The sequence below is a fragment of the Haplochromis burtoni genome, unplaced genomic scaffold, assembly GCF_018398535.1.
Source record: "Haplochromis burtoni strain Fernald_Lab_line unplaced genomic scaffold, NCSU_Asbu1 Contig_395, whole genome shotgun sequence".
Taxonomy (NCBI): domain Eukaryota; kingdom Metazoa; phylum Chordata; class Actinopteri; order Cichliformes; family Cichlidae; genus Haplochromis; species Haplochromis burtoni.
This window is the reverse complement of record NW_024582756.1, coordinates 111,290-136,595: the sequence shown is the minus strand read 5'-3', so window position 1 is coordinate 136,595 and position 25,306 is coordinate 111,290. Positions and strand designations below refer to the sequence as shown.

The window sequence follows — 25,306 nt, the reverse complement described above, 5'->3', positions numbered from 1 at the left end:
CAACAGAAAGCGCTTTTTTGATGAGTTAATGGCCTTATGTAGTATATAAAAATATTTATTTAGCATTATATGGTCCAGTTGGAATAAACCAGATGAATAATGCAGGATAGCCCTTACTTGTGATGTGTGTTTTTAAACCAAAGATTCTCAACTTGCAGCTTTAAAATAGGCCTTTAAAACTTGTTCATTCTGCAACATATAAGGCTTGTTATGTACTTTCCCATCTACAAGTTGAATTTCTGAGGAAAGATCTGCACTCCTGTGTGCTTTTGTTGGCAGACGAGGAACCGTTTTGAGAGCACGCGGTCGGAGGTTGAGAGTTTGATGAGGAAGATGAAGGAGAATCCACATGAACACAAGAGTGTCAGCCAGCACACGATGGAGGGCTACCTGTATGTGCAGGAAAAGCGTAAGTAAGCCACATACAACAGTGAATGAGTGTGTGTGCGTGCGTGTGTAACGAGGTATAGTGTGTGGATGTTAGTGGCATCTTGTTTGGCTCACACGGTGTCAGAGCAGCAGAACAAACAAGCCATAATGAACCAATGGTTGACAAACTCAAGTCCGATCTGTTGGAGACGTGACAGCAGCTCTGTCCACGTGCGGTAGCCATGGTAACACTAAAGCACTAAAAGAGGTCTGACCAGGACTCGTCCTTTTCTTTTTCTTTTTTTTGGTTCTTGTTGTTTTGACCCTGTCTCCAATTCACCCATTTTCTTTTTTTTCTCTTCTCCTTTCTTGTGTTTTTGTTTTTTTACCACTCTTCATCTCTATGTTTTCTATCTATCTTTAGGCTCATTTGTGTCTACTTGGGTGAAGTACTACTGTACATACTACCGTGAGTCCAAGAAAGTCACCATGGTCCTGTTTGACCCTAAGTCTGGAGGTAAAACGGTGAGTAGCCTGTGCTGTTAAAATATACAGATAAAACCACAAGTTCACTAACAAAATCCAGGTTTGGACTTGTATGGGAGAAAAAAAAAGTACACATTCAGGTTCACTTCACAAGCGCCCTCATATACAGGCGCTCATGCAGGCATTCATGCAAATGTGCTTCGTCCCAGTGTGGATAAGCACAACTTGGTGTGTGTTTTTATTTAGTTATTTTTATTCCCCATGCCCGTACCACTGTTTTCAGCAATCAGCTCAAAAAGCTGTGCGTTTTCATTCGGTCGCACAGTCACAGAGCGAGATACTGGTTTTACGAGCAAGTGCTAACGACTTCTTCCACGTCACCCTTGATAGGTGAGAGTGCAGTGTGGGTGAATAATGTTCTGAGTAAGCAGCAGTAAGCAGAAAATGTTGTCTCCAACTGTTTTCTCAGAGACCTATCTCTGATCGCCCTCCACCTACAAACCGATTAAGCCAGAGCTGATATGAGCCCGAAGTGCAGCTCAGTTCTGAGAAAGTTGCCACAGTTTCATTTTGAGTAACTGAAGGAAACTTGGAAACATTAAAAGTCACAGAAAACCCTTTGGCTTTAACACAAAGCTCTGAAATCCAAAATAGCAAATAAATATTAGGTGGACTACACTGAAAGAAAAAAAAAAAGCACTCACTAATGACATCAAACCTGGCCCATCTGCGCTTTGCTTTAGAGTATGGCAATAAAACCTGTACTTTGAATTGGTATGACACCAGAGTGGGTAGCCATCTGTAGATTGTGAGTTATCACACTCATCTACCCATCCATTTTCTTCCCCGTCTGTGGCCATTTTAGAATCACCAATAAAACTAAGTACTAGTTACTACTACTACTACTAAGTTAGGCTGTGGGAAGAAGCAGGAGCATCTGGAGAGAACCAGCATAGGCACACAAAGAATCCATGAAGGCCCCAGCAGGCTTGCAGATTCAAAACCAGTATACCAGTATACCTAGCCCATCAATTGTTTCAACTAGGTAGAAACAATTGTTACTACCTTTGAACAGAAGTGATGTCACCATAGCATAAATTGTATAATATTGTTGCTACAGGTAGCAACATTGTCTGTCTGTGTTTTCTTTACTTATAAGAAAACCAAGCTTTTGAAAAGCTAACAAGCCGAGTGTCTCATGGATAATGTGTGAAATGGAAATAATATTGCTGTAATCCTTTATATTGGTTATAAAACTGCCAGATGGCACTCCCCGCACATTAGTTTATAGTGTCTATTTCTTCATATTGTTCTTTTTAAAGCACATATGATTCATTGCCCAGTTCAAACAGCAAGTCTTACTTCTAAAATGGAAGTCAAGGCAAATTTAAAATGCTAAATCTTCAGTTTTACTCCAACGTAAGATATATTTCAACCAGTAATTCATTTCTAATAATAATAACTATATGCTACATACTGGGTTTTTTTGTTTGTTTGTTTGTTTGTTTTTCTGCCCATGCCTCTGTATAATACTCCTTATCGGACAAGCCTTGGAGCACAGAATAAACTGCTATTTAGGTCTTCTGTTTGCGATGGGCAACCAATTAGAAAAAAGTCGGCTTAAAGAGAGGAGGAAGGGAGCTAAATGTGCTCCTTTCAGACAGGATATATTGACGACCTGCACCAAGACTCCATATGGGAAAAGTACAGAATATTTTAATCAGTGAATCTTGCAGAGCTAGTCTTAGTATGGAGCTGAAAATTACCGTCCTGGCTATTAAATTCCACTCAAACAGTATGGTTGCATTATGATGTCTTAAATGCTCTTCATGTGTTATTGATGTACTACATTGCTTCTTGCTTTTGCTGTGTCAGGGAGAGGAGGAGAGCTTTATTCTCAAGTCGTGCACCAGAAGGAAGACGGACTCGATAGAAAAGCGGTTCTGTTTCGATGTGGAGGCTGTGGACAGGTTAGTGAATATTCACCCAGCTTTCTTTTCACCGGGTTTTACTTTATGTGTCATCGATATGAAAGATTTGGTTAAATGTGGTTCAATCCCAGCTCATAATCTCAGGATTAGCATGGTCTTTTTTTCCTTTTTTTTTTTTTTTAAGCAGGATGTAATTACAGCGAACCGACACATGAGGGCACTGCACAGTTGGTGTGAGCTTGAAGATTGAGGCTCTTTTTCCTGTCTGACTCAGCCCTCTGTGGCATTTCCCTTCTTATGCCGCCTCCACTGTTCCTGTCCACTCACACACAACTTCAGCTATCCTCTATCACACCCTGACTATCTGTTAACCATCCATCTTTAGGCTTAACTCAGGTCCTTTAGGAACACAAAGCAGTCTCACTCTTAAGCGGCACAGATTGCTGTGGTACAGTAACTCACGCTCCGTGAAGCAGGTTTATTTTAGAGAGCCAGCTCTAAAACATAAATCTTCAAATTGATCAAAACAGTCTGATCACTGCATACACAGACTCGTTCCTGCAGGATCCTGATGGGGGGGAAATGTAGCAAATTATCAAGAGCAATAGAGACGGCATAAATCATTTGTTTGGCATTATAGACAACTTTCTTTTTTTTAACAGAGCTTTTAACACAAGGAGGGGGTGTTTATAACACAAAGGGAAGAGTGGCTACACTGACAGAGTTACAAACTGCGTCAGTGCTTATTCATTCTTCTTCCGTCACAGTGACTCGGAATAAGAGGAGGGAACGGTGATCATCTCTGTGATGAGTTTCCCATGCAAACACAGAATTTAAAGCAGCACAAAATAAAAACAAAGGCCAGTAAAATTGCACACAAAACGAAAAGTATGAAGAAGACGGTAATAGGAGCAATACATTACATATTCTCTATGCAAAATACAAAATCATGGAATTAACAGAGCCGGTTATCAAGGATATCAAGGAGAGCTTTGTTATCAAGGATTTTTACGATTTTCAGGCTTTATAACCTCTGAAGAGCTGGTCTCAGTTTAAATCATGAGTACGTGCGCATTACACGTTGCCTCTGTGGATGATTTTTCGCTGCTTAGCCTAATGAATTCTTGTTAGATGCTGAATTTTCATGCTGTATTCGTCATCTTTTTGTTATCCTTTTAAGGGGAAAAATCTGATCGGAGCTGCTGATCATGTGATTTACTGGAACACAGTAGTATAGTCATAGCTCTGGCACCCATAAATGAATATGTTTTGCTATAAAAAGAACAAGATTGGCATTTATCTAAGAATGGGCACATCTATTAAGTCGTTTTTAGTTAGAAAATATAACTACTTAGTTGAAAACCTTCATAAGAATTTCTTTAGTTGATAAACTTTTTATTTAAATACGATGAGTTTATTACAGTTGTGGTTCAATTTATAGGTGCCACTTGTTGCACCAGTTATCGACATGTTTGTCTTTGTGTGTATTTATGTTGTATTATTGAGGTTTGATGATCTAACACCTAATGTTTGCCGCTCACCTGTATGTTTGATAAGCTTATGTGCCTTTCCTGTTATTGCTTGTGTGCGAAGGCCGGGAGTGATCACCATGCAGGCTCTGTCGGAAGAAGACCGTAGATTGTGGATGGAGGCCATGGATGGGAGAGAACCGGTAGGTTGCCATGGTTACCAGTTTGTTCTCATGTGACACAGACAAACAGGAGAGTGAGGCCGAGACAGAAAAGGGGATGGGATGAGAGCTAAACAAACCACGAGGTGTAATTGGAAAACTGTTGGCTCAAATTCTGCGTCTTTTCCTCAGCACATGCTGTCCACGTCTGGTCACATTTAGAGAGACACAACATAAGTCTGAGAGGGATAATTTGGTCTTTATGCTCCACAACAATCAACACATCAGCTTTCTGCCAACCAACTTCCTCAGCACTTGGTTTATACCTCCGTGCTCTTTGGCTGGAAGTCTATTTTAACACTCTTATTCCGATGTGTTCTTGTTCCAACACCTCCCTCATGTCTGCATTCAAGTGTGCAAAGGTAATCCACATTCAGGAGCTCACCACAAGTTGGAACACGCAGAGTTCAGGGGAACGGTCATAAAATTAAAAAATGCTGGCGATCTTGTTCTCTGGCTCCTACTTCTCGTCATTACAAGCTTGCCACAGATCATGACTGTGAAATACCAGCAGCAGACAAAAGGATGGATCTGAGCATTAGAGTCATAGCTACTGTATTTTCTATATAATGTGACTTTTGATAGAAATAATAAGTGGATATTCCCTAAAGAACCCTGACTATATGCTTGCATAACTAGATTTATCTATATTTATATTTATATTATAGCATGTGAAACACTGGTAATGTACTTATGTTTGCTTCCCTAATTAAGCATAACTGTGAAGTGTTCTGTTCTTTATTTCTGCAGGTGTACAACCTCAATAAAGATAACCAGAGTGAAGGCAGTAAGTATCTTTAATTTATTTGGATTGAGTTGATTATCGTTGCCATCTTCAATTAATATATAAGACCTAATAATACTTGTGCCTAAAAAAGTGCCAACAAACTTTTAGGTTGGAACACTGTGTTTTTAGTGATGTTAAAACAAATCGATAGTTGGCTCAGATTCATTCTTGTCGCTTCCTGCTCCATCAGTGGCCCAGCTGGATGTCATTGGGTTCAACGTGATGAAAAAATTCATCTATGCGGTGGAAACGCGAGGTACACGTTATGTCCTTTGTTTTGTTTTTTTAAATGCTCTGTAAATCTTTTTGCTTCTTTGCTGTGATACACTGTATTTTTTTTATCCAATAAACTTTATCGTCTGCTGTATCCAAATCATTGACAGTAGTTTCAATAAATATCAGAAGATAATACTGTTTGTGGACTGTTTGTTTACAGTCTTCTCGTGAATATTTTTACTGCATTCAGTGTTGCAGTCACCGTAAAGCTCTCTTTGCTGCCATGCGTTTTTAAGGATTTATCTCAGTAGAACTGAAGTTTTTCTCAGTTCATTTGATACTAAATAGAATTTTTAGGAATATTATTTCTCTCTCTCTCTTTTTTAAAATATTTGCACCAAAATCATTGCAAATAATCTAAAAAAATAAATGAATATTTTTAAAAATGCAGAACATTAGTCTGCATGAATTGAAATTCTGTTCAGGAGCTATGAGTGCGATTTAACCCTTCCTGATGTGTCTGGACATCGCTCCCTACAGATCTACAATATCAATACCTCTTTTTATCTGTTGCACTAAGAGCACCCATTTCTGGTCACTCTGTACCTTTTCATTGCTTTGTCAGGTGGTTTTGTATTTAGCTTGTAGATGAATGGATTTCTTAGCTGGACAGGTTTGGAGAATTTTGTAGTATCATAAAGTCCTGAGCTTATCATATCAGTTACAGATGATCTCTTGTCTCCTCCTTCAGGTATCGATGAACAGGGCTTGTACAGAATCGCTGGCGTCAACTCCAAAATACAAAAACTACTGAGCTTGGCTATGGGTAAACACTGAAGCACATGAATAAAAAGCACATGTTTAAATTGTATCAAAACAGTAACTAAAATATCTTTAAAAAAAATTGATCTCTTTTGTTTCTTTCTTTTTCTCTTCATATTTTTGTCCATCAGATCCAAAGACGTGTGCTGACGTAGAGCTGGAAAGCCCAGAGTGGGAGATTAAAACAATAACTAGTGCTATCAAGCACTATCTCAGGTTTGTGTGAAAACTCTTACATAAATGCAAACTCACAGTGATTTCATTTGTTCTTCTACTAAGAATTATTGGCAAAAAATAATTCTTCCAGTGTTCACCGAGCATGAGTGCATTTTAACCTCTGTGACCGTGATGAATGAATTAAATGTGCTTTTCGTGTCTTGGAATTATTCCTCTTATTCTAAATTATAGCACTTTTCTGCACTTATCACATAATAACTTGTTAAAAAGACCTCTGGCCTGAATATATTTTGCTTGATTTTGCTGTCATTTCTATCATTTGTGGTCTGTTTTTCTTTATTTTATATATGTTATTTACTCAGAGTTAATGCTGTGTCAAAACTGCCCGATATTCTGGTCATTACATTGCACGTTATAGTTAAATTACTTCCTCTGGTGCGGTGCAACAATAAGAGAAGGATTGCGATTGTGGGAAGCCAGAGATGAGCAGCTGAAATGGAAAGAAAATGTAAGGAAGGAATGAGAGTAGCAGAGGTGTTCGTGCTGTGCTCAATCTGCTGTAGCTAAATGAATCTATGCTGTTCACAACACAAATCCACAGGCATACAAAGATTCGTATTCATTCGGTTGCCCGCAAGCACTTCGCCGGTACATAAACAGACAGATTTATAGAAACACCTGCTGTCAATTCTCTCGTACATACACCCATTTACACCATCAAGACCTCAAGTCAGGCCTCATTGAAGACCAGCAGGTGCCATTATTCACATCAGGCAGTAGGAGAAAGCTCATGTCAAGCTGGTGTGTAGAGAGAAAATATCAGAAGGTGAAGAAAATAGAAAAAGATAAATTGAAGAAAAAATGTCCCAACTAAACACCTAGGAATTATTTTGGTCTAAGCTACTAGATAGCAGTCTCCACTATCATAAAAAGAAGGAGTATCTTTTGTAAGAATAGTCTTTCCTTCCTCAAGTAGAGTTCCAGACTTCTAGAATGACTGCCAAGGCAGATTAGAGCTGTTCTGGCTGCACATGGTGGTCCAATACCATACTAAGACACTTCATCCTGGTGTTTCCTTTAATTTCTCTCCAAACTGTAGTGAGATGAGTGCTCGTACAGAACTCTTCAGATTTATTGTTTTTTCCAGAGAAGCCAATCCTAAGCTCTTGTTCCATTTTCCTTGCTGATAATCTTCTCCTGACATCTTATGTTTCCAGAATGCTACCTGCACCTCTCATGACATACCAGTACCAGAGGAGCTTTATAAAAGCTGCCAGTGAGTAGTTTCCTTTTGCCTCCTGATATCTCGTTTTCTTCACAAAATGTCTGTTCAAGCTGTTTAAGTTGTTTAAAGCCAACCTTGATATTAAATAGTGCAGACTTCTCTTCAAGGCTACCTTGGATAAAAATCGACTAGACAATGCTTAAATAGCTTTTGTTTGTTTTTAAATTAAGCTAATCCTGTTGATTCATTTCAGTTTATAAATGGTTGATTGGAGTTGGTGAAATTTTGCATCATGTTGGTTCTGAGAATAAAAAGTCTTGCACAAACACAAAAACAAACAATCACACTGTGTTGGGGGAATGACCCAGATTCGGATCCTGCTCCATGCCAACTTTTCAACAGGCTAAAACTCACAGCTGTGCCAGTATGAAAGCTGCCTCTAACTATGTAAAAGAGAAATGAAAATTCAGATTTTACAGAGTCAGATTTTACAGGAGACTCAAAAATCCAGGAAGTATTCCTCCTGGGTGTTAAACACTGATTATCTACATCAGGATTCCCTAGAAGGTGAGACCTGCAGCTTCTTATTTGAACTTGTTAAATTGCAGCGTGGCTGTTATCTCACAGTTAGAGAGTCTTACAAATAAGTGTTTTCTAACTAAATGTTGTGCACACGGTTTGTTGGCTTTGCTGCCGATGGTGCGTCTGCTGTGATGGGCTGATTGGAGCAGCAGCCACACTCCGCTGTCCATTGTGGCGCAATGCACATTGCAGAACACGTTGCAGAGCCGAGAATTATGAAACAGAGTTTCATAAATACTCTGAAACTCTGCTTTTAATGTCAGTACATTAACATGGTGCCTCCTTTGCTATATGCAGATTTCCAGATGTGGTAAAAGAGGGCGATGTCCTGTAGACTACGCTTCCCAAGGAGACAGAAAAAAAAAAATCTGTCTTGAAATTAGACCACTGTCTTTAGAATAGTTAAATAGCATAGCTGGGCAAATGGTTATTTGTATCGCTGGATATGATCAGCTGTGTTTAAAGAGGAAAATAGGCTAAATGTCCTAAATTTGGTTAGTTGAAATTCATAATTATTCTATTATCACATTGACAGCAGTAATAACAGTTCACCAGGCCTCAGAGTATCTAGAACTACTCTGGCTTCTGAATTACTATCATAGAGATGTTCTATTTCCACAAATCCTTTGCTGGTAGAATATTTAATATGCTCCCATATGTTTATAAGTAGTTCAAAGTTTATGGTTGCTTTTTATTTTCCCTTCTTCTTTAGTAGAATTAGGAGAGTGACAATATATTCACTGAAAAACTCTCTTTATTCTCTAAATAAGGTGTTTTATGGTGTTCCTGTCTTGTTAGACGGTTTTTAATTAAACAGTTTATATACATACATAGCGGGGAACTGGTAACTCTGTCTATCCGGTGCGAGTTATACAATATTATAAGAAGCCTGGAGAGCTTATCAGAAACGGACAGCCAATTAAAGGTTTACTGTTTTGAATTTCAGTGGATCACATAGCAGCTGCAAAATGCTCCTTTTTGGTAACTGCACCTGATGGGTGTGGTTTGAGTCAGGAAACATATTTTATTAAAAGAAAAAAAACCCTCAGCTGCCTGGAAGATAGATTGCCTGAACTCTCCAACAGCCATGGCAATCATTTCAGTGTATTAGATTCTTGTCATGAGGCTGCTAGGCTACAAAATAAACTTTTGCAAGCACCAACTGATTTAGAACATGAAATGGAGACTTTGCATGAACCCCTCCTTTGCTAAATCTGTTCATTTGGATTTCCTTGTTTTTCTGACTCTGTTTAACCATAGTTTAGCTTGCTTGGGTCGATTAACCATGGTTATCCATGTAGCTGCTTCCCATTTTTTAATGAATATTTGACACAGACAAAGTAGATTAGTACAATTCTAGTGTTGGAGGATGCTTTAGTGATTTGTTTTCTTTGTTTGGCAGTAGCTAATCGTATAGGATGCCAAGCTGACATAGGAAGGAAGTCCAGGAAACGACTGTCTGTTTCTGGCCACGGTACCAAGACAGGCTCTGCAGTGAATCCAATGAAGATTGTTTTTTATGAGTGTATTAAGAGAAAGGAAAAGAGGATGGCAGATAAGTCTACCAAGATAGCTCTGTTGAAAACAAGGCGGACCACCCATGTGATAATGGATGCGATTATGGTTTTTTAGTAATCATTAAAAAATACTTGTGTTTGTGAAGTTGCTGTATAAGTTTACAGTTGTGTGCCTAACCTGACCTCTTTTCCGCGACACTCATTAGTTTGGTTGATGTCATAAATTTCTTTCAGAATGCATATGTGCAAGAAGGCGCCTCTGTCTGTGTGACTTAGCTTTCGAATTTTTTTCCAAGGTGGAATTCTGCCGAAGCAGCAGGGTGTTTTTTAAAGACAGCGTCCTCATTTGAACTCTCTCTTTTAGGTCCTCCCTTTTTTTTTCTCTCCTCTCTTTTACATGTATTCACCAACTCCGCCCACAAGATCTGATATTGCATCGTGCTCTTCCTCCTTCTCAAATTTCACGAGAGACAGAATAGAAAAGAAAGTATAGAGTGTATGAAGAAAATGCTCTGACTCTGTCCATCTTGTGTCTAATATTTATGTACATCACCAGAATTCCTTCCAATTGGGCTTTATTTCTCACTCCTACTAGGAGGAGTGATATTTTGTAAGGCATCTACAAAGATCTACCAAACGTTATTCACTTGCATTACTTAATGCAGTCCATAAGAAAGACCTGAGATGAGCCTCATCTCCGTGACACGTAAATCAAAGTCTTATTTTTTTTAAGAAGCCAATTTAACAAGTACTGTTTCTTCCTGTTTAGCAAGTACTAATTGACATTAATCTTCTAAAGCACGGTTATGCATGATAGACGGAGTTGTTTGCCGCCTTTTCTACAAAAGTGTCAGATAATCTTAAAGCTGAATAGGCAAATTTCTGGAAAATAATAGGTCAGGAAATACCCTGATCTGTAGGTTATTATACTATGTTTGCAATATTTTTCTTCTATCCCTACATTTTCTATGATTTAATCCTTATTTTGGTACATTATGCGTGCCAGGATACATTAAACTTTAATTAAACATTAAAGTTGCGGGCCATGGAACATGGTTTAAAAATCATCCTTCAGTTGTGACATCAGCAAACCACTTCATCAGTCACAGATGTACCAGATTTTTCTTAATTTATTTTTTTAATCACTATATCTAGTGAGATATTTCTCTATATTTAATCATTTACTCCTGTGTGAGTTCAGACATATTGGCCTGTTCACTCATTTTAAATGACTGACTCATCTGGCTGAACAGCATTGTGTCCAGTGAACACCATAGCAGGATTAATGATTAGCCAGTCACCACCAGCATGGGCAAGACACACAGGCTGTTTATAAAGACATTCTGCAGACTAAACTGTTACATTGCTGCTAGCGGTGCATGCACACTAGTAACTAGAGCAGTGTGTCTTTGTGGATATTTAGGGCAGATGAAGAGGTAAAACAGAAGAAAAGCTGGTAGTAGCAATATTTCTAAATCCCCAGTCTTGCTTCCAGTTTTAATGCTAGAGCTTAAAGTCTTTTCAAAATGTCAGTTAAATGTTTGAAACAACCGAATGACGATTGAAAACAAATGTTTGTGCCATTTGACATATTAAGAACGGATTTGTTTTGGCTGCTGTACATAATCATCTTGATCCGTCGATGTAAGTAACTGCTTCCCTACGGTCTTAAAAGCACCCAAAACTCAACTTGCATCACATTAGCAGCTTCCTCAATAATGAGAAAACAGGTTATTGGTGAATCAAGTGTAATTTCCTTGTTTATCTCTCTCCTGGGATGCGGTTGATGTTGGCTGGATTCCTACTCTTATTAAATTCAGAAAGCGTTTGATGGTGTCCTAAATCTACTCCGAATAAAATTAAAGGTCTTCAGTACTGTAAAACCGAATGTGTATTCGTACTGTGCTGTGACTACACATGTCTGGGCTGAGGTTTAAAGAAAAACAAAGTTTTGTTTTTTTGTCCTTTTGTGCATGTGTGTAAAGCTGTCGGCACCATAATAAGGAATGCTGATTTTTATTTTTATTTTTTTTGTATATATGTGTGTCTGCTGGAGCCCAGCCCAGTTATGTAAGAAAATAATAAAATTATGGTTGCCTGTGTATAAGATGCTCTATCAGTTGTGGGAGCGTTGCCTGGCACTGACAGCTGGGGCCTGAAGGTTGATATAGTGTGAGTCTGCTGTCATCTCTTTATTGACTAGCCCCGCAGGCTTGAGTTATTATAGTTATTCATCAGCAACAGGCTGTTCTGCCCTGCTTGCCATGGAGCTTTTCCACTTTGTAACAGTATTAAACACACAGTGCCAATAAATACCCACATGCATCCTCTGCTCTGTCTCTGCATCTTGTGGAGATAAACGTTTTAATATGCGCTTCATAACTAGTTTGGCAATGGTACACAGAAACCCTGATTCCCCCTGAATATTTATCACTTACCTAACCTTGTTTATGACACTCAAGCCCATTGCGTCAGTTGGTTTCCTAAATCAGCTGGACTATTTTTTTTTTTTTCACAAAAATGGCACAAACATGAGTTTATGGTGCGTTTTCATAGAACTGCAGGTTGATACTCATAGTGATTATATAGAATGCCAAGATGGCATATGTGGGTCTGATTTTTAATTATTGTTGGAAAACAATGTGTTTACCAAAGAATATAAGCAGCTTAAGACTGTGTTAGGATGATAGTTGGTTGTAGCGACAGGAAAAAGGATGTGAAATATCTGTGTGACATCTAAGAACTCCACCGAGTCTGGATGTTATTCAGACTTTTATTTTATTGAAATCTTGGGTATACTTGTTTAATTTCTGTGGCGTGTATTGGAATGACTGCTTTTTAGTGTTTACCACAAAAATAAAAAAGGGATCACGACTGCTTTGCATGGTTGCAAAATTACCTGTTTGATGGCTTTGTATGTGCTTGTTTGTGTCAATAAAGATCTAATAATCAGCGACACACTTGAATCTCTCAAGTCTTAATATGTGTCTCTATCCAGAGATGGACAATCCAGAGGCTAGAGTAACAGAGGTCCACGCGCTAGTGCACCGGCTACCAGAGAAGAACAGACAGATGCTGGAGCTGCTGGTGAAGCACCTGGCCAAGTAAGTGGAAAAATTGCACACATGGGACAAGAGGTGTAACTGCATTATACGCTGTTCATTTCTAAAGCAGTTTAACACTGTGTAGTGTTATTAGCATTAGCGACTCCATTTAAATTGCTATAATGCTTCTTTGCTTAATTGCTGTCCAAAAGAATTAATGCTCAGCGTAATCTGTTGACCACATGCGCTAATGCTGTGTGTACTGAAAATAGAAACCCATCCGCTACCCAGTAGGCGAAATCTATTTCTGGACTTGGGCCTTTAAAAAGAAAGACGAGCTAGTGGCCGGATGCAGGTATTTCTGTCAGTACCAAGAAGAGTTAATCAGACCTTATTCTCAGTGTCTAGTTTACAATTGGATTAAAAGTGGTTAAAAGGTTAAGAAATTGCACATATTTTTTTTTATGTAATGTAATTTTAAACTTTACTTGTTTCTGATGCCAATCCCGACTTTCCCAGCAAGATTAGCGCTCGACTTTAAGTTCACCCACCTAGTAAAACCCCTTGTCACAATTTAGACTTTTGCTTCAATGCTTTAGATGCTGCTGTACTGTACACATGCAGTGGTGCTTTGTATTGTACAGGTGAGAGAAATTGTGAATAAAACCCATTGTCTTTCTGCAGGTCACATTCTGCAAGTTGCTGTAACACATAAGCAGAGATAGCATGATACTGCTAGCTTAAGTGTACTTATTTCTCCAAAGCACCCACCTTGCTTTGTGTTTTCAGTGTAAACCCGCATCTAAGCCCCCATGGCTTTATCTGGCTTTTCTTCGACAGCAACAGCATGATACAATCTGTGGTAATGAGGACATAAGCCGCATTTAAACCACATGTAGGTGAGCGCATTTGCAGAGAGTTCCGAGGACATGTTACCTGGGTTTAGTGGATTACAGCTGCCAATAGCTATTATCATCACAGGCTTATAGGTAGAGGCTGGATCACACTGTAGCTCAGCTCTCTGTGTCATTTTGTTCATGTATGATTTAAGATTTATTGCATTGTTCAGTGTATACAATGAGGTTTGTAATGGTTGAGATTTAATGAGAGCGTAAGTGTAAGCCAAATGTATTATTATGTATTATTATTACAATCAGGTTTAACATATTCTCCCTCATTATGATTTTCCTGCTTTAATGCCATTTTTTTGGACTGCTTAGGCAATGTGCCGATCTATCTTGACTGAGCTCTTACATTATATATGAGTTTCTTATTTTTTTTTAAATTTTTTTATTTTTGTAACCTGTGTTGTTTGGCAGCTTTTGAAATCAGGATTGTGATCTGAATGCAGTGAAAACACATTTGCTTTTCCTGTAAGCTCTATAAAGTCTCTGCAGGCTCCTCTTGTTCATTTGTTTCTTTTGTCTGTTTGTTTATTCATATATGTTAGTGTTACTTCTGTTATTGTAGACAGAAAAAAAAATAAGAGTTGCTTCTCCTGAAAATGGGTAAAATAAGTGAGGCTCTATATATAGGTAATAATTATGTGAGTGATGCGTCATGTGAGACTTTGTTAATGTAAGAAAAAAACTGTCAGGAACTGTAGCTTCAAATCGTGTCAAGTTCCACGTTTCTAATTTGGATTTACTGTGTCGCCCTTTTCTTTGTGTAACCTTAATAGTGTGGCCAGTCACCATCAACAAAACCTCATGACCATTGCCAATCTGGGTGTAGTCTTTGGACCAACTCTGCTCCGCCCACAGGAGGAGACTGTTGCAGCCATCATGGACATTAAATTCCAGAACATTGTTGTGGAGATCCTCATAGAGCACCATGAGAGGGTAAGATGATGCATAACCTTAATGAGTAGCATAACTGCAGAGAGATTAAATGCACCCGTTACACAGACATTGTGTATTTATACAGACACATAGACAAACACACACAGCTCAAGTTGGCACTCCTCAGTCTTTTGACTTTCCCAGACTACTGCTGTATCTACTGGAATGTGTGAAAATATAGTAAAAGAAAGCAAAAATCTTTAACACGCTTGTCTCACCATAGTGAACAAGCATGTACAGTGTCACAGGCGATTAACACAGCCTGCAATAACAAACTAAAAAGCATATTTGAAAACTAATAGACTTATGTAATCGGTTCAAGGAAGGCGGAGGTAAAAAAAAAAAATTACTGCCTGTGTTTATTTTTATCACGTCGTGGGGATTTTACTTTCCTGACTGTACTTAAAGTGGAAGGAAATTTCAGTAATGCCATGATCACTGCCACAAATCTCAGACTAGACCCAGCAATGTCCCCTGTTGTTAAAGCTCTACATGTGTAATTACTCTCATTTAAAAGACGTTTCACACGCAGCTGCAAGCAGCTTTGTTGCAGTGTTCTGTAATTGCAATGGTTGAAGCTCTGCTGCAAAATAAAAAAAATCCAGGAACTAATATTCAGTGTAATGCTTCTGCTCACAAATGAATTAATGTCTGTCCTCAACATAATGGGCAAGGGCGGTGAATTATTGTTTGCTTTTATATCACTGGAATCAAATTTAAGTTTGCCAAAGCACTATTTACAGATTTATGCACTGTGCTGTTTCTTAGTTTGTATTTAATTCTGATTGTGTTGTTTGTGCAGATATTCAGGGACATGCCGAATTCTTCTTTGTCCAACACGCAGCTGAAAACGCCCAGGAGGAGGAGCACAGACAGCAAAACTCCTTCCTGCAGCGAAAGGCCACTCACGCTTTTCCACACCCCGACACATTCTCACAAGGGTAAGCTGAAGGACATGACCTCATGCAAATGATTTATTTTTTTTTTTTTTAGGATTTCTTTATTTAATTTTTGTTTTTTTTAAAAGCATCTGTTTGTTTGCATTAAAACATAGACAACACAGGTATACCAAACAAACCGAACAACAAACAGAACAATTCCTAATTCCTTCAGCCACCTATTAAAGGGAGGAAGTTTGTCAGACATGCAGGATTGCAGCGGAATTTTCCTTGCTAACAGCTTTGATAAGTAAACCTCATAATGATCTTTCGTACTCTTGAATAAAGCACCCAAAATAATGCTGTAAGGGGGGGGCTCCCTATTAAAAGCCTTGGTGAAAAACAAAAAAAGTGACCCCTAAAGGTCAGTAATCTGATACACTAAATAAGGATGCAAGGTTTTTACCTCTCAGCTGTAAAAGGCTGTTGGAGTATTTTCGTCACACCGCCAGGTGAGCGGAAGAACGGGTGGCTTTGACACCAGAGTTTGTGAATATGATAACCCAGGAACGAGTCAACGTAGGATTTTCAAACTAATACCATAAGTGCATCTACTAAAAATCTCAGAGGAGTTTTAATCTCAGTGAGAGTGGTTGCCAGTTTTTCTAAATAGTTCAAACCATTTTTATGAAATGAGAAAGCCCCAAGGAATGCATCACTCACACATTTACTCTTACAGGTGAGAAAAGGAACAGTGTTGGCAACGCCACAGCTGCTGACCTGCAACACTCGGTGTCCTCGTCTGCCAACTGTAACAGCAGCAGCAGCAGTAGCAGCAGCAGCAGCCAAGGTCGAACCCCGAGACACAGCCTGACAAGCAATGATGGCGAGCAGGACAGCCGGCAGAACCGGCCCACATCACTGTGAGTAGGACAGCATTACGAAATAAGGTTAACCCAAGTAGTTTCTAACAGATGCACCAGCATAAATACGTGCACTCGATTTAAACATTAAAATGCCACAGTGGTGTGGTGGTTTGCACTGTCACCTCACAGCAAGAGTGTCCTTGATTCAAATGCACTGGAGAGCTGGGACGTTTCTGTGTGGAGTGTGCATCTTTCATAAGGGACTCTGGCTCAATCCCACAGTCCAAAAGCATGCTTCTCAGGCTAACTGGTGATTCTAAATCGGCAGTAGATGTGAGCGAGCTGTTTCTGTCCATTAGAGTAGTGACCTGGGTGTACGCAGCCTCTCGCCCTGTGACAGCTGTGATGGACTTGTTTTGTTCACTGAAAGCATCTATGAGTTGGTGATTTACATAAAATTAACAAGAATTTTAAGAAGAAAATTAAGGTAGTAAAGATAACTTAGCAGTCTAATGGTTTTTTAAAGGGTATTTTGAACATATTAATATATGAGGTACAGCAGATAAAGCTCTGTGCACAAATATGAAAACATTTAACTTCAAATATACATACAAACTAAAAAATATATACACTATGTAAACTGTTTTCAATCACACTGATGAAACACTGTGCTACGTATTTGTATATCAGTATACATCTCCATCTATGGTTGCCAGGAGCTTAGTGAAGTATACTTTTGACTGGCTGGTTAAATCCCAAAAGATTCTGGTGAAGTTCTGCAGCTGTCTGCTTCTCCTGAATGAATACAATTTAAAAATAGCTGCTGCATAATCTAGCCAAGCAGGTTTTGATACAATGAAAAAGCATAAATAGTACTTGATATTTGTCATGCTGTGCAAAAGCTGAGTTTTTGTCTTTCTTTCATGATCTGTTGCAAAGCAGCATGACAAAAGTGGCAAACGTACATCCAGTCATAAACCCCTTTCTTCACTGACGAGAGGGTGACATGCAGCAGATGACATGTCCCACGTGGAGTCGATGCACCTTAAATCCAACTTCTAAAAGATTGTGTCTTTGGTTTTTTCAGTGCACTTTTAGTTTAAAACTCAATTTATGGCATTAAAAAGTTGGTACGGTAATAAGTGTCTCAGATTTACCTCTCACAGTGTGTTCGCTTGTCAGATTATCTTGTCTGATTGACAGTTTAAGAACTGAAACCAGCTGAGATAAAAATATTATCACAGGGCTGACTGAACCTGTCTCATGCTGAAAATAACCATGTTTTTATGTAAACGTTAAATCTGGAACTCACAGAGACAAAGGTTGGCCAGGCATATGGTCTGACACACAAATGTACAGGAACACAAACAATATCTTCTGTCTGTCATCCTGATATTATTTTATGGTGTTTGTTGTTAACATACACCTAGTTATAAAGACTGCAGGCCCAGTCTGTCACCAATAATTGTTTCTCCTTCTCTTCCACTGATACTGCCACTCATTCTCCTTTATTATCTCCCACGGCTTGGAATTCATTTTTTAATTTTCTCAACAGCATGCTACTGTTCCACCCAGCCTTTGTTTATTAACTTTGTTATTTGTGTGAGTTCTGTGTCAATTTTGCATCTTCAATCTGAACTTTGATTAATGTTAGAAATGAACGGCGATCAGTACTGTAAGGTTTCCTTCATCAAACAACAAAAATACTTTTGGCTGCTGATTACTTGAGTATGGCTGTGGACTGTAACAGAACAGAAACATACCTCCTGCCCTTGTTGATGATGTTGTTCCTGGGATTCACTGGAGCCACTTGCCTAGCTTGGGAGTCACTGCACCTAGTGCTTCTATTACCACTGGGACCACTTGTTAAGTCAAATTGTTGAATGTTGTCATTGTGTTTCTTAAATTTGTAAAGTCTCAGTTCAAGCAGTAGGATCAAAGAGATTCCTTTGATCCTGACCACCTCTCCAGCCACTCTGTGCTGGGGTAGGTGGAGGTTTTATTGTAGATACATCTTATCTGAAAGATCTGTTTCTTTTGTTGGAAGCTTCCTGCTTTTATGACCCTTTTGGTGAGCAGGAGGTCACACAAACGCACCCCCATGACACACACACACACACACACACACAAACACACACACACACACACACACAACACACACACACCACACACACACACACACCACACACACACGGTGGGAGGTGCTTGTGCTGTGATGTGTATTGTAACTGTCATGTCAATAAAAAGGCTACGAGGGGAGCTGCTCTTTGAAGGATTTGGGCTAGAGACAGGTGAGGAGCATTGCTCCACTGCCTGGTTCTGACCAAAGCTCTCCCTCGTTAGCGAGTAAAAGACCGGTTGAAGATGTTCTGTCTTGTTTTCGTTCTTCATGAGGAATAAGTCTCTAAACTAGCGGGGCCTGTGGAAACACAGACTCACCACCACTGTTACCTTCACCCTCCACATCTTCTCTGACCCCTTGGTACTTCTGCAGCTTCCTTCTTCTTGATGTTGCTGTCATTCAGAACTGTTACATCTATCACTACGGCCGTCTTCCTCTGTTTGTCTACCACCACTATGTCTGGTTGGATAGCCATCACCGTTTTGTCTCTCTTTATCTGGAAGTCCCACAGGATCGTATCTCGGTCATTTTTCACCACCCTTGGGGGCGTCTCCCATTTTGACCTCAGGACTTCCAGGCCATACTCGCCACAGATGTTTCTGTATACTATGCCGGCCACTTGGTTATGGAGTTCCATGTATGCCCTGCCAGCTAGCATCTTACACCCTGCTGTTATGTGCTGGATTGTCTCAGGGCCATCTTTACACAGCCTGCACCTGAGGGCTTGCCTGATGTGATAGACCCCAGCTCAGAGCTTGTTCCTGTGCTGCCATGATTAGTGCCTCTGTGCTGTCTTTCAGTCCAGCTTTGTCCAGCCACTGGTAGGACTTCTGGAGGTCAGCCACTTCCTCGGTCTGCTGGTGGTACAGATAGGGGTCTATCCTTCCATGATGGATCCTCCTTATCCTCTTCTTTCTTGGGTTTCTGCTGCCTGAGGTATTCACTGAGCATGCGGTCGGTTGGAGCCATCCTTATGATGTATTTGAAGTATTTTCCTGTTTCTTATGGTATGCTTATATTTGGCTTAAATGCTATCTTTACTAATCACAATAGATCAATCATTAAAAAAACAAAATAAATAAAAAAAATCATCATTTTATCTTTAATACTAATATTACTGAAAGCATTTTTTTTTTTCAAACGAAAGCCAATGGCTGTATATAGACAGTATACTCTATATATTATATATCTCTGTTGCTTGTGGGGCTCGCACACAAGAATTTCACTCGCATGTGCTGTGCCAGTGTGCCTGCACATGTGATGTGACAATAAAAGGGATTTGATTTGATATTGTGTGCACGACATAAAACAAAAGATGTATGCCCGTATGCTGTAGTGATACAATTGAAATTTAATGGGCTCCATGCAACTGCTGCTCTGCTTGATGGAGAGAAAGCTAACGGATAAAAAAAATGTTTATGCATACAAAAAGTCACAACTTACATTTTTCATCGTTTAATAATTTGAGTGATTTGTGCACACAATTCATAGAAAACACATACTTTATATTCCAGGTGTAATAATAAATGTATTTGGGATTTTTTTTTTTTTTAAACTGAGCCCAGGGTCCACATTAGGATGTCTAGAGAAGTGTTATTCGTGATATGTGAAATGAGGGGAGAAATAAGAATCCACAGCAGGAACAGGTGCTTTAAGAGATGCTCTGAAGAATACAGAGAACAGCGGACAGAGAAAAGGGCTTTTTTGGAAAGTCTTTGCTTTATGAGTCACAAGGAAGAAGCATTTAATGACTGTAGTGAACAACCTGTGAGCTATGATAGAGCACCTAATGGTGTATGCAATTATATGTTCAAAGCCTGCTATCCTTATGTTTTTTCCTTTTATCCCCTTATACTTGTGCTTGGGCAAAACCGTATGTTTGATGTAATTGTTTTTTATACTTTGTCCCTTTCTGTTTGCACTGTATGTCTCCAAGCATGTTGAAGGTAAATTCGAACTTGCTTAATTTACTTTGCTTTATTTACTTCTGCTTTTTGGTGTATATGCCAAAGGTTACTGCAGGGTCCTTGGTTTGAGGTTTGGGTGTCATTTGCTGTCTCCCTGCTTTCATGCCTACCCATCCTCTGAAAATAAGGCCTTTAAAATTCCTACAATCGAGAAAGAAAAGAAAAAAATCACCTGCATGGAATCAAAACTCTACCAGCTCAGTGTGAACAGACACACATTAGAGGATTTTCGATTTAGCTGTTGAGGGATTTTCAGCCAGAGTGAATACACTACACCTTGGGGAAAAGAGTCTTTCCTAAGCTGCTGGACTGGACTAGCAAAGATAGATATGTGTAACTGACTCTGATCCCAGCTCGGATCATCATTTCATATTCTCCCAGAGTCACATCACAAATTGGCAGGAAAAACCAGCCTCAGCGACCTCATCATATGCGCAGAGCTACAGAGCAACCGGTTGACATCGTTAGCTCTGTCTGTTCTCCTATTCCCTACTGCTATTTGTCAGGTGCTTTTTACAAACCTGCAAACCTTTGACTATGTCTAGAGGCAAACCTAAAAGAGATGTCAGTCTGCAATGCACTGGGGTCTGAGTTGGGTCAAATCTACGAGGTCGACGGTGGCCTGGACCTGATGTGCTAAGGTGAAAATGTAAATGCCAAAAACCTCCTGCTCTGCTCTGCTCTTGTCTCTTTGTGAAAGTCAGTGAATTGTTTTGTATTTATCGTGCTGTTTTTTTATTTTTAATGAAAAGAAAGCAAAGCAAGAAAATAATTGTTTAGTGGAGATTGATTAGTATAGAGAGAGTGACTGAAAAAAACACTCTCACGTGCCATCAATGAGAGGAAGAAGAAAAACATCCATTAAGGATTTGTAGACAGGCTGTCATCAAGATACTCCCTCCTAACAGCATAACACCCTTTTACACACATGCATTACCAGATTACATGTGTCTGCTTTGGCTGCTTTTATTGATAAACAGCTTGTTTATATAAATATTTTTTTCTCCTTCCTGCTCTCAGGATATTACAGATATTACACTGATTACTTCAGAGCTCTAATAAGGGATAAATTCATGCCACCATCAGTAAAAATGGACATGTAGTATAAGTAAAAACCAGCCTCTCACTTTTCTCTGCACTACTTTAACCTTCCCTCACTCTCAGAGTGTACAGGTAATGCTGGGCTCTGTGACAAAAGAAGTAAGTAAAATTTATGATTCTCATTACTAAAATGTTCTCGGAGCTTTTTGCACCCTTGTGTTTTGAGTCCAGACTCAACATTTGCAGGCAATTCTGGGGTCAATCTGATTTATTTCTTAAACTATAAATTCTTGTTTAAGGCTGTAACCTGTATTTGTTGCTCTCACATCTGCAGAGGCAAACACTACATGGTGGTGTTGTGACTCAGCAGCATGAAGTCCACTTTAAAAAGAAAAAAAATCAGGCAGCTGATTCCATGAGTACAGGTCATATTCGTTGCAAAATAAACACGAGATTCACCATGAAATATTCAGATTATTTATAATTGCATTGTTAATTCTCAAAATGTATCCTTGCATAGTTTTACTGACATAGAAGTTGGTCCCCTCTTGCCGTGTCTATCACAGTGATCTGTGATTAGTGACAGTTAAAGGGTGCTGTCCACACTGATTGATTTTTTTTTTTTTTTTTTTAATGTTGATTGATCTCTGAGTGGAGAATAAAGTAGAAAAGGATGGATCAGTTACTGTGACTCTGCTGATCCTGATAAAGCCACGGTGATAATATCAAAGTGCCTTTTTGAGCTTATTTAAACCAAATGATCTCACTTCCTGTCCTGTTACTAGTTTATTTACCAGAGTTCAGAGTTAACATCAAGTTGAAGTAGTTTGACTTTCTAATAATTTATTTTCTAAAGTAAATTAACAAGTTAGAAGTTAGAAGTTGCAAGATTGATCTTCCAACTCATACTTCTCTCACTCTGGAGTTGCCAAATACTGATGGTGTAAGAAGAGCTCCAAAATAATTATGGAGGGGGTGAAACTGTTTCTAGATGTTTCTAAGGTCAACAAAGATATATGTATCACTTATCATCTTTGTTGATGTGTGTTTGTCTTGTTCTGTGTGCACTGAGTTACTGATCTAAAAGCTATTTTACTGATGCTTTTATTGTAGTGTCCCTAAAACATCCATCCATCTTCAGCTCATTCAGTTTCCCTGGACAGGTTGCCAGTCTGTCACAGGGTCCCTGAAACAAAACATCACGAAACTAACTTTTAAATATAGCTACATCACCATAGCAACCATATGTTACATCATCAAAAAAAGGGAAAGGCTGTTATAATATAGAATAGAGCCGAATATGAATCTGTTGACGCTGTGCAGAGAGGGAGATAAGAGGAAAAAATAATAATCCTCTGACTCACCAATGTGATGTTATATAAATGAATGAGGGGATTGATCTGACACTGGAAGAAAAAGAGTACAGTCTGCTTTTGCTAGGCAGGTGCAGATTGTTAAAATAAAATAATAAAGAAGCCATATCTTTACAGCAGCCCATTTATTAGAGTTTCTCTCTTTTTACCATTTTTAGTGGAATGATATATAGATTTTTTTCACCTCACTGTTCATTCAAATTACTTCTGTTTGGTATGGTAAAAAAAATCTTCATAGAATTTAAAATTACCTCTCAAAGTATTTCACAAATAGAAAATTCTACTCAGATTTCCTGTACTTTCTGGCTACCTTTTGAATCCACTATAACATATCAAATGCTACTATGTTGGCACTGTTGGCTATAATATGTCCTTTTAACTCCATTCTTCTAATAAATTGTCACTGATTATGGGGGCAAATTGAGTATTTTAAAGGCCAGTTAAATGTGTTCACTTGTTGGATTCCTGGTGATTGAAGCAATCAGAAGTAGCTCAAGAATCTTTTTAAACAATTGAGGCAAATTGCTTGTGCTATTAAGAATAAGTATAAGAATAAGAAGACCTGCAAATAAGACTCCCAGGAAAAATTCATTTTAGAAATAGGTGTATATATATACCACTTTTTTTTTTAGTATTTAGCTTTTATGAGTAATACAAGTAAGAAGAAGCAAAGGCTTCCAAAAGAAAGCCCAAAATAAACGTCGACGTAGGGGATGATGCACAGCAGCATGGCTGTGTTTTCAGTGCTGTGAATGCACAACAGTGGGTGTTCTGGTTCTTTGTGACTCTGCTGGCTTAATTTACATGCCAGTTTTCTGTGATGCATTTACGTTTTAATCTCTGAAACAATCTGGTGTTGCCTTTTATGTAATCTTTGTGTGTTAAAAGTGTCAGTTCATCTGCATCCTGCATCATTGGATTAGAAAGACGGAATGAAAAATCTTTTGGGGAAGACCAGTGTTGGTCAAGTTACTTTATTATTATTATTTCTCTAAGAAAGTTATCCCATTACTTTTCTGAGGTAAATAGTTACTTTATTACTTAGTGACTTTTTAAAAACATAACATAACATAAACTTATTACGCTGTTCCTCTGTCTCTCTTGCTGCATTGAGCATGTTTATGACAAAAGAATTTCCCTTGGGATAAATAAAAAAACAAAGTTCTTCTTATTATTATTCTTAAATACACGACATGAATGTGTTATAAATCAATAGACCTTTCAGCCCAATTCTATTTTTTTTTCTGCATTATCCATCATATAAAATTGAATCAAATGAGAAAGTCTCTTTTTAAAGCTTGTTTTAGTTTGAATCTTTTAACTTTATGCACTTCGCATCAGGCAAAAATTAAATTATACGCAACAGTCTTTGACTTGAAGAAATTTGTTTAACATTTTAACCTATTCTCTGCATATTTCAGCATATGAACTAAAACAATGTTTTGTGTTTACACTCAAATAGATGCAAGTACTTGCAAGATGCAAAGATTCAGCGGCACTAAGTACAGTCGTTCTTAAATCTATTTTTACCTGTTTAGCAGGAGTGGGGCATGTGGAGGTTTGCCCAGTGCCACAGCAGTCATGTCAGTGGGGGGGTTCCGGGGTTTTTTTTTTGATTTTCACATTCCCATGGCAGCGTTCTAGGTGCTTGCTCAGATTTGAAGTTAAATTTTTTGCTGTAGGAAAAGTTTTTTTCCCCATGCAGAGTGTACAGCAGACGCGAATGTTTTTGTCACTTTTTTACAGAATCGAACTCAAAGTAAAGTCAGTACTTCGAGCTTTAAACGCTGCATGGTCGTACTCTCCTTCACAATCCATATTATTCATTGTTGATCTACACACGTCTGTTGCTGCCACGGATGCTGCACGCTCGTTCGTCATTATCATGAGACACTCCCACAAACATCACAAACAAAATCACGGTTTAGTAATGCGGTAACGTAGCGTGCTTATGGGCTAGTAACAGTAATCTAATTACTTTTTTGCCATAGTAATCCCTTACTTTACTTATAAAGTAATCAGATTACAGTAACACATTACTTTTAACACGCTACTGCCCATCTCTGGTGAAGACATGGATCTTGCTGAGAAAGTTGAAATACATTTAACATCACCACGTTGACCAAAACTGCATCTATGACTATTCTCTTACAAAGAGTATCACTACAACTGATTCTTGGATCAGTCCTTTGTAGTTATTGATTTTTTTTTATCCCTCACCTAATTAAAGTCTTGTTGATTTTTAAAAAAAAAATTTTTTTTGTTACATGTAAGGATAAATATAAGGATATCGTGTTTACCCTCCTACGTCTTTGCATTTAACCCATCCTAATTATTAGGGGCAGTGGGAATCAACTATGCAGCACCCAGGA

General features: G+C 38.6%; 1 protein-coding gene across 2 annotated transcripts in view; it reads left to right on the top strand.

The window, feature by feature from the left end:
• The window catches only part of LOC102304029 (rho GTPase-activating protein 26), an 81,406-nt gene that overhangs the window by 49,335 nt on the left and 6,765 nt on the right, over nt 1-25,306 (top strand). For both annotated transcript variants that reach the window (XM_005944210.3, XM_042212829.1), the window contains exons 9-21: nt 280-409; nt 794-894; nt 2,731-2,825; nt 4,380-4,458; nt 5,227-5,263; nt 5,454-5,519; nt 6,231-6,305; nt 6,433-6,517; nt 7,696-7,754; nt 12,801-12,906; nt 14,528-14,687; nt 15,490-15,628; nt 16,305-16,488. In XM_005944210.3, coding sequence (XP_005944272.1) covers nt 280-409; nt 794-894; nt 2,731-2,825; nt 4,380-4,458; nt 5,227-5,263; nt 5,454-5,519; nt 6,231-6,305; nt 6,433-6,517; nt 7,696-7,754; nt 12,801-12,906; nt 14,528-14,687; nt 15,490-15,628; nt 16,305-16,488 — 1,316 coding nt within the window. The remainder of the gene's footprint in view (nt 1-279; nt 410-793; nt 895-2,730; nt 2,826-4,379; nt 4,459-5,226; nt 5,264-5,453; nt 5,520-6,230; nt 6,306-6,432; nt 6,518-7,695; nt 7,755-12,800; nt 12,907-14,527; nt 14,688-15,489; nt 15,629-16,304; nt 16,489-25,306) is intronic.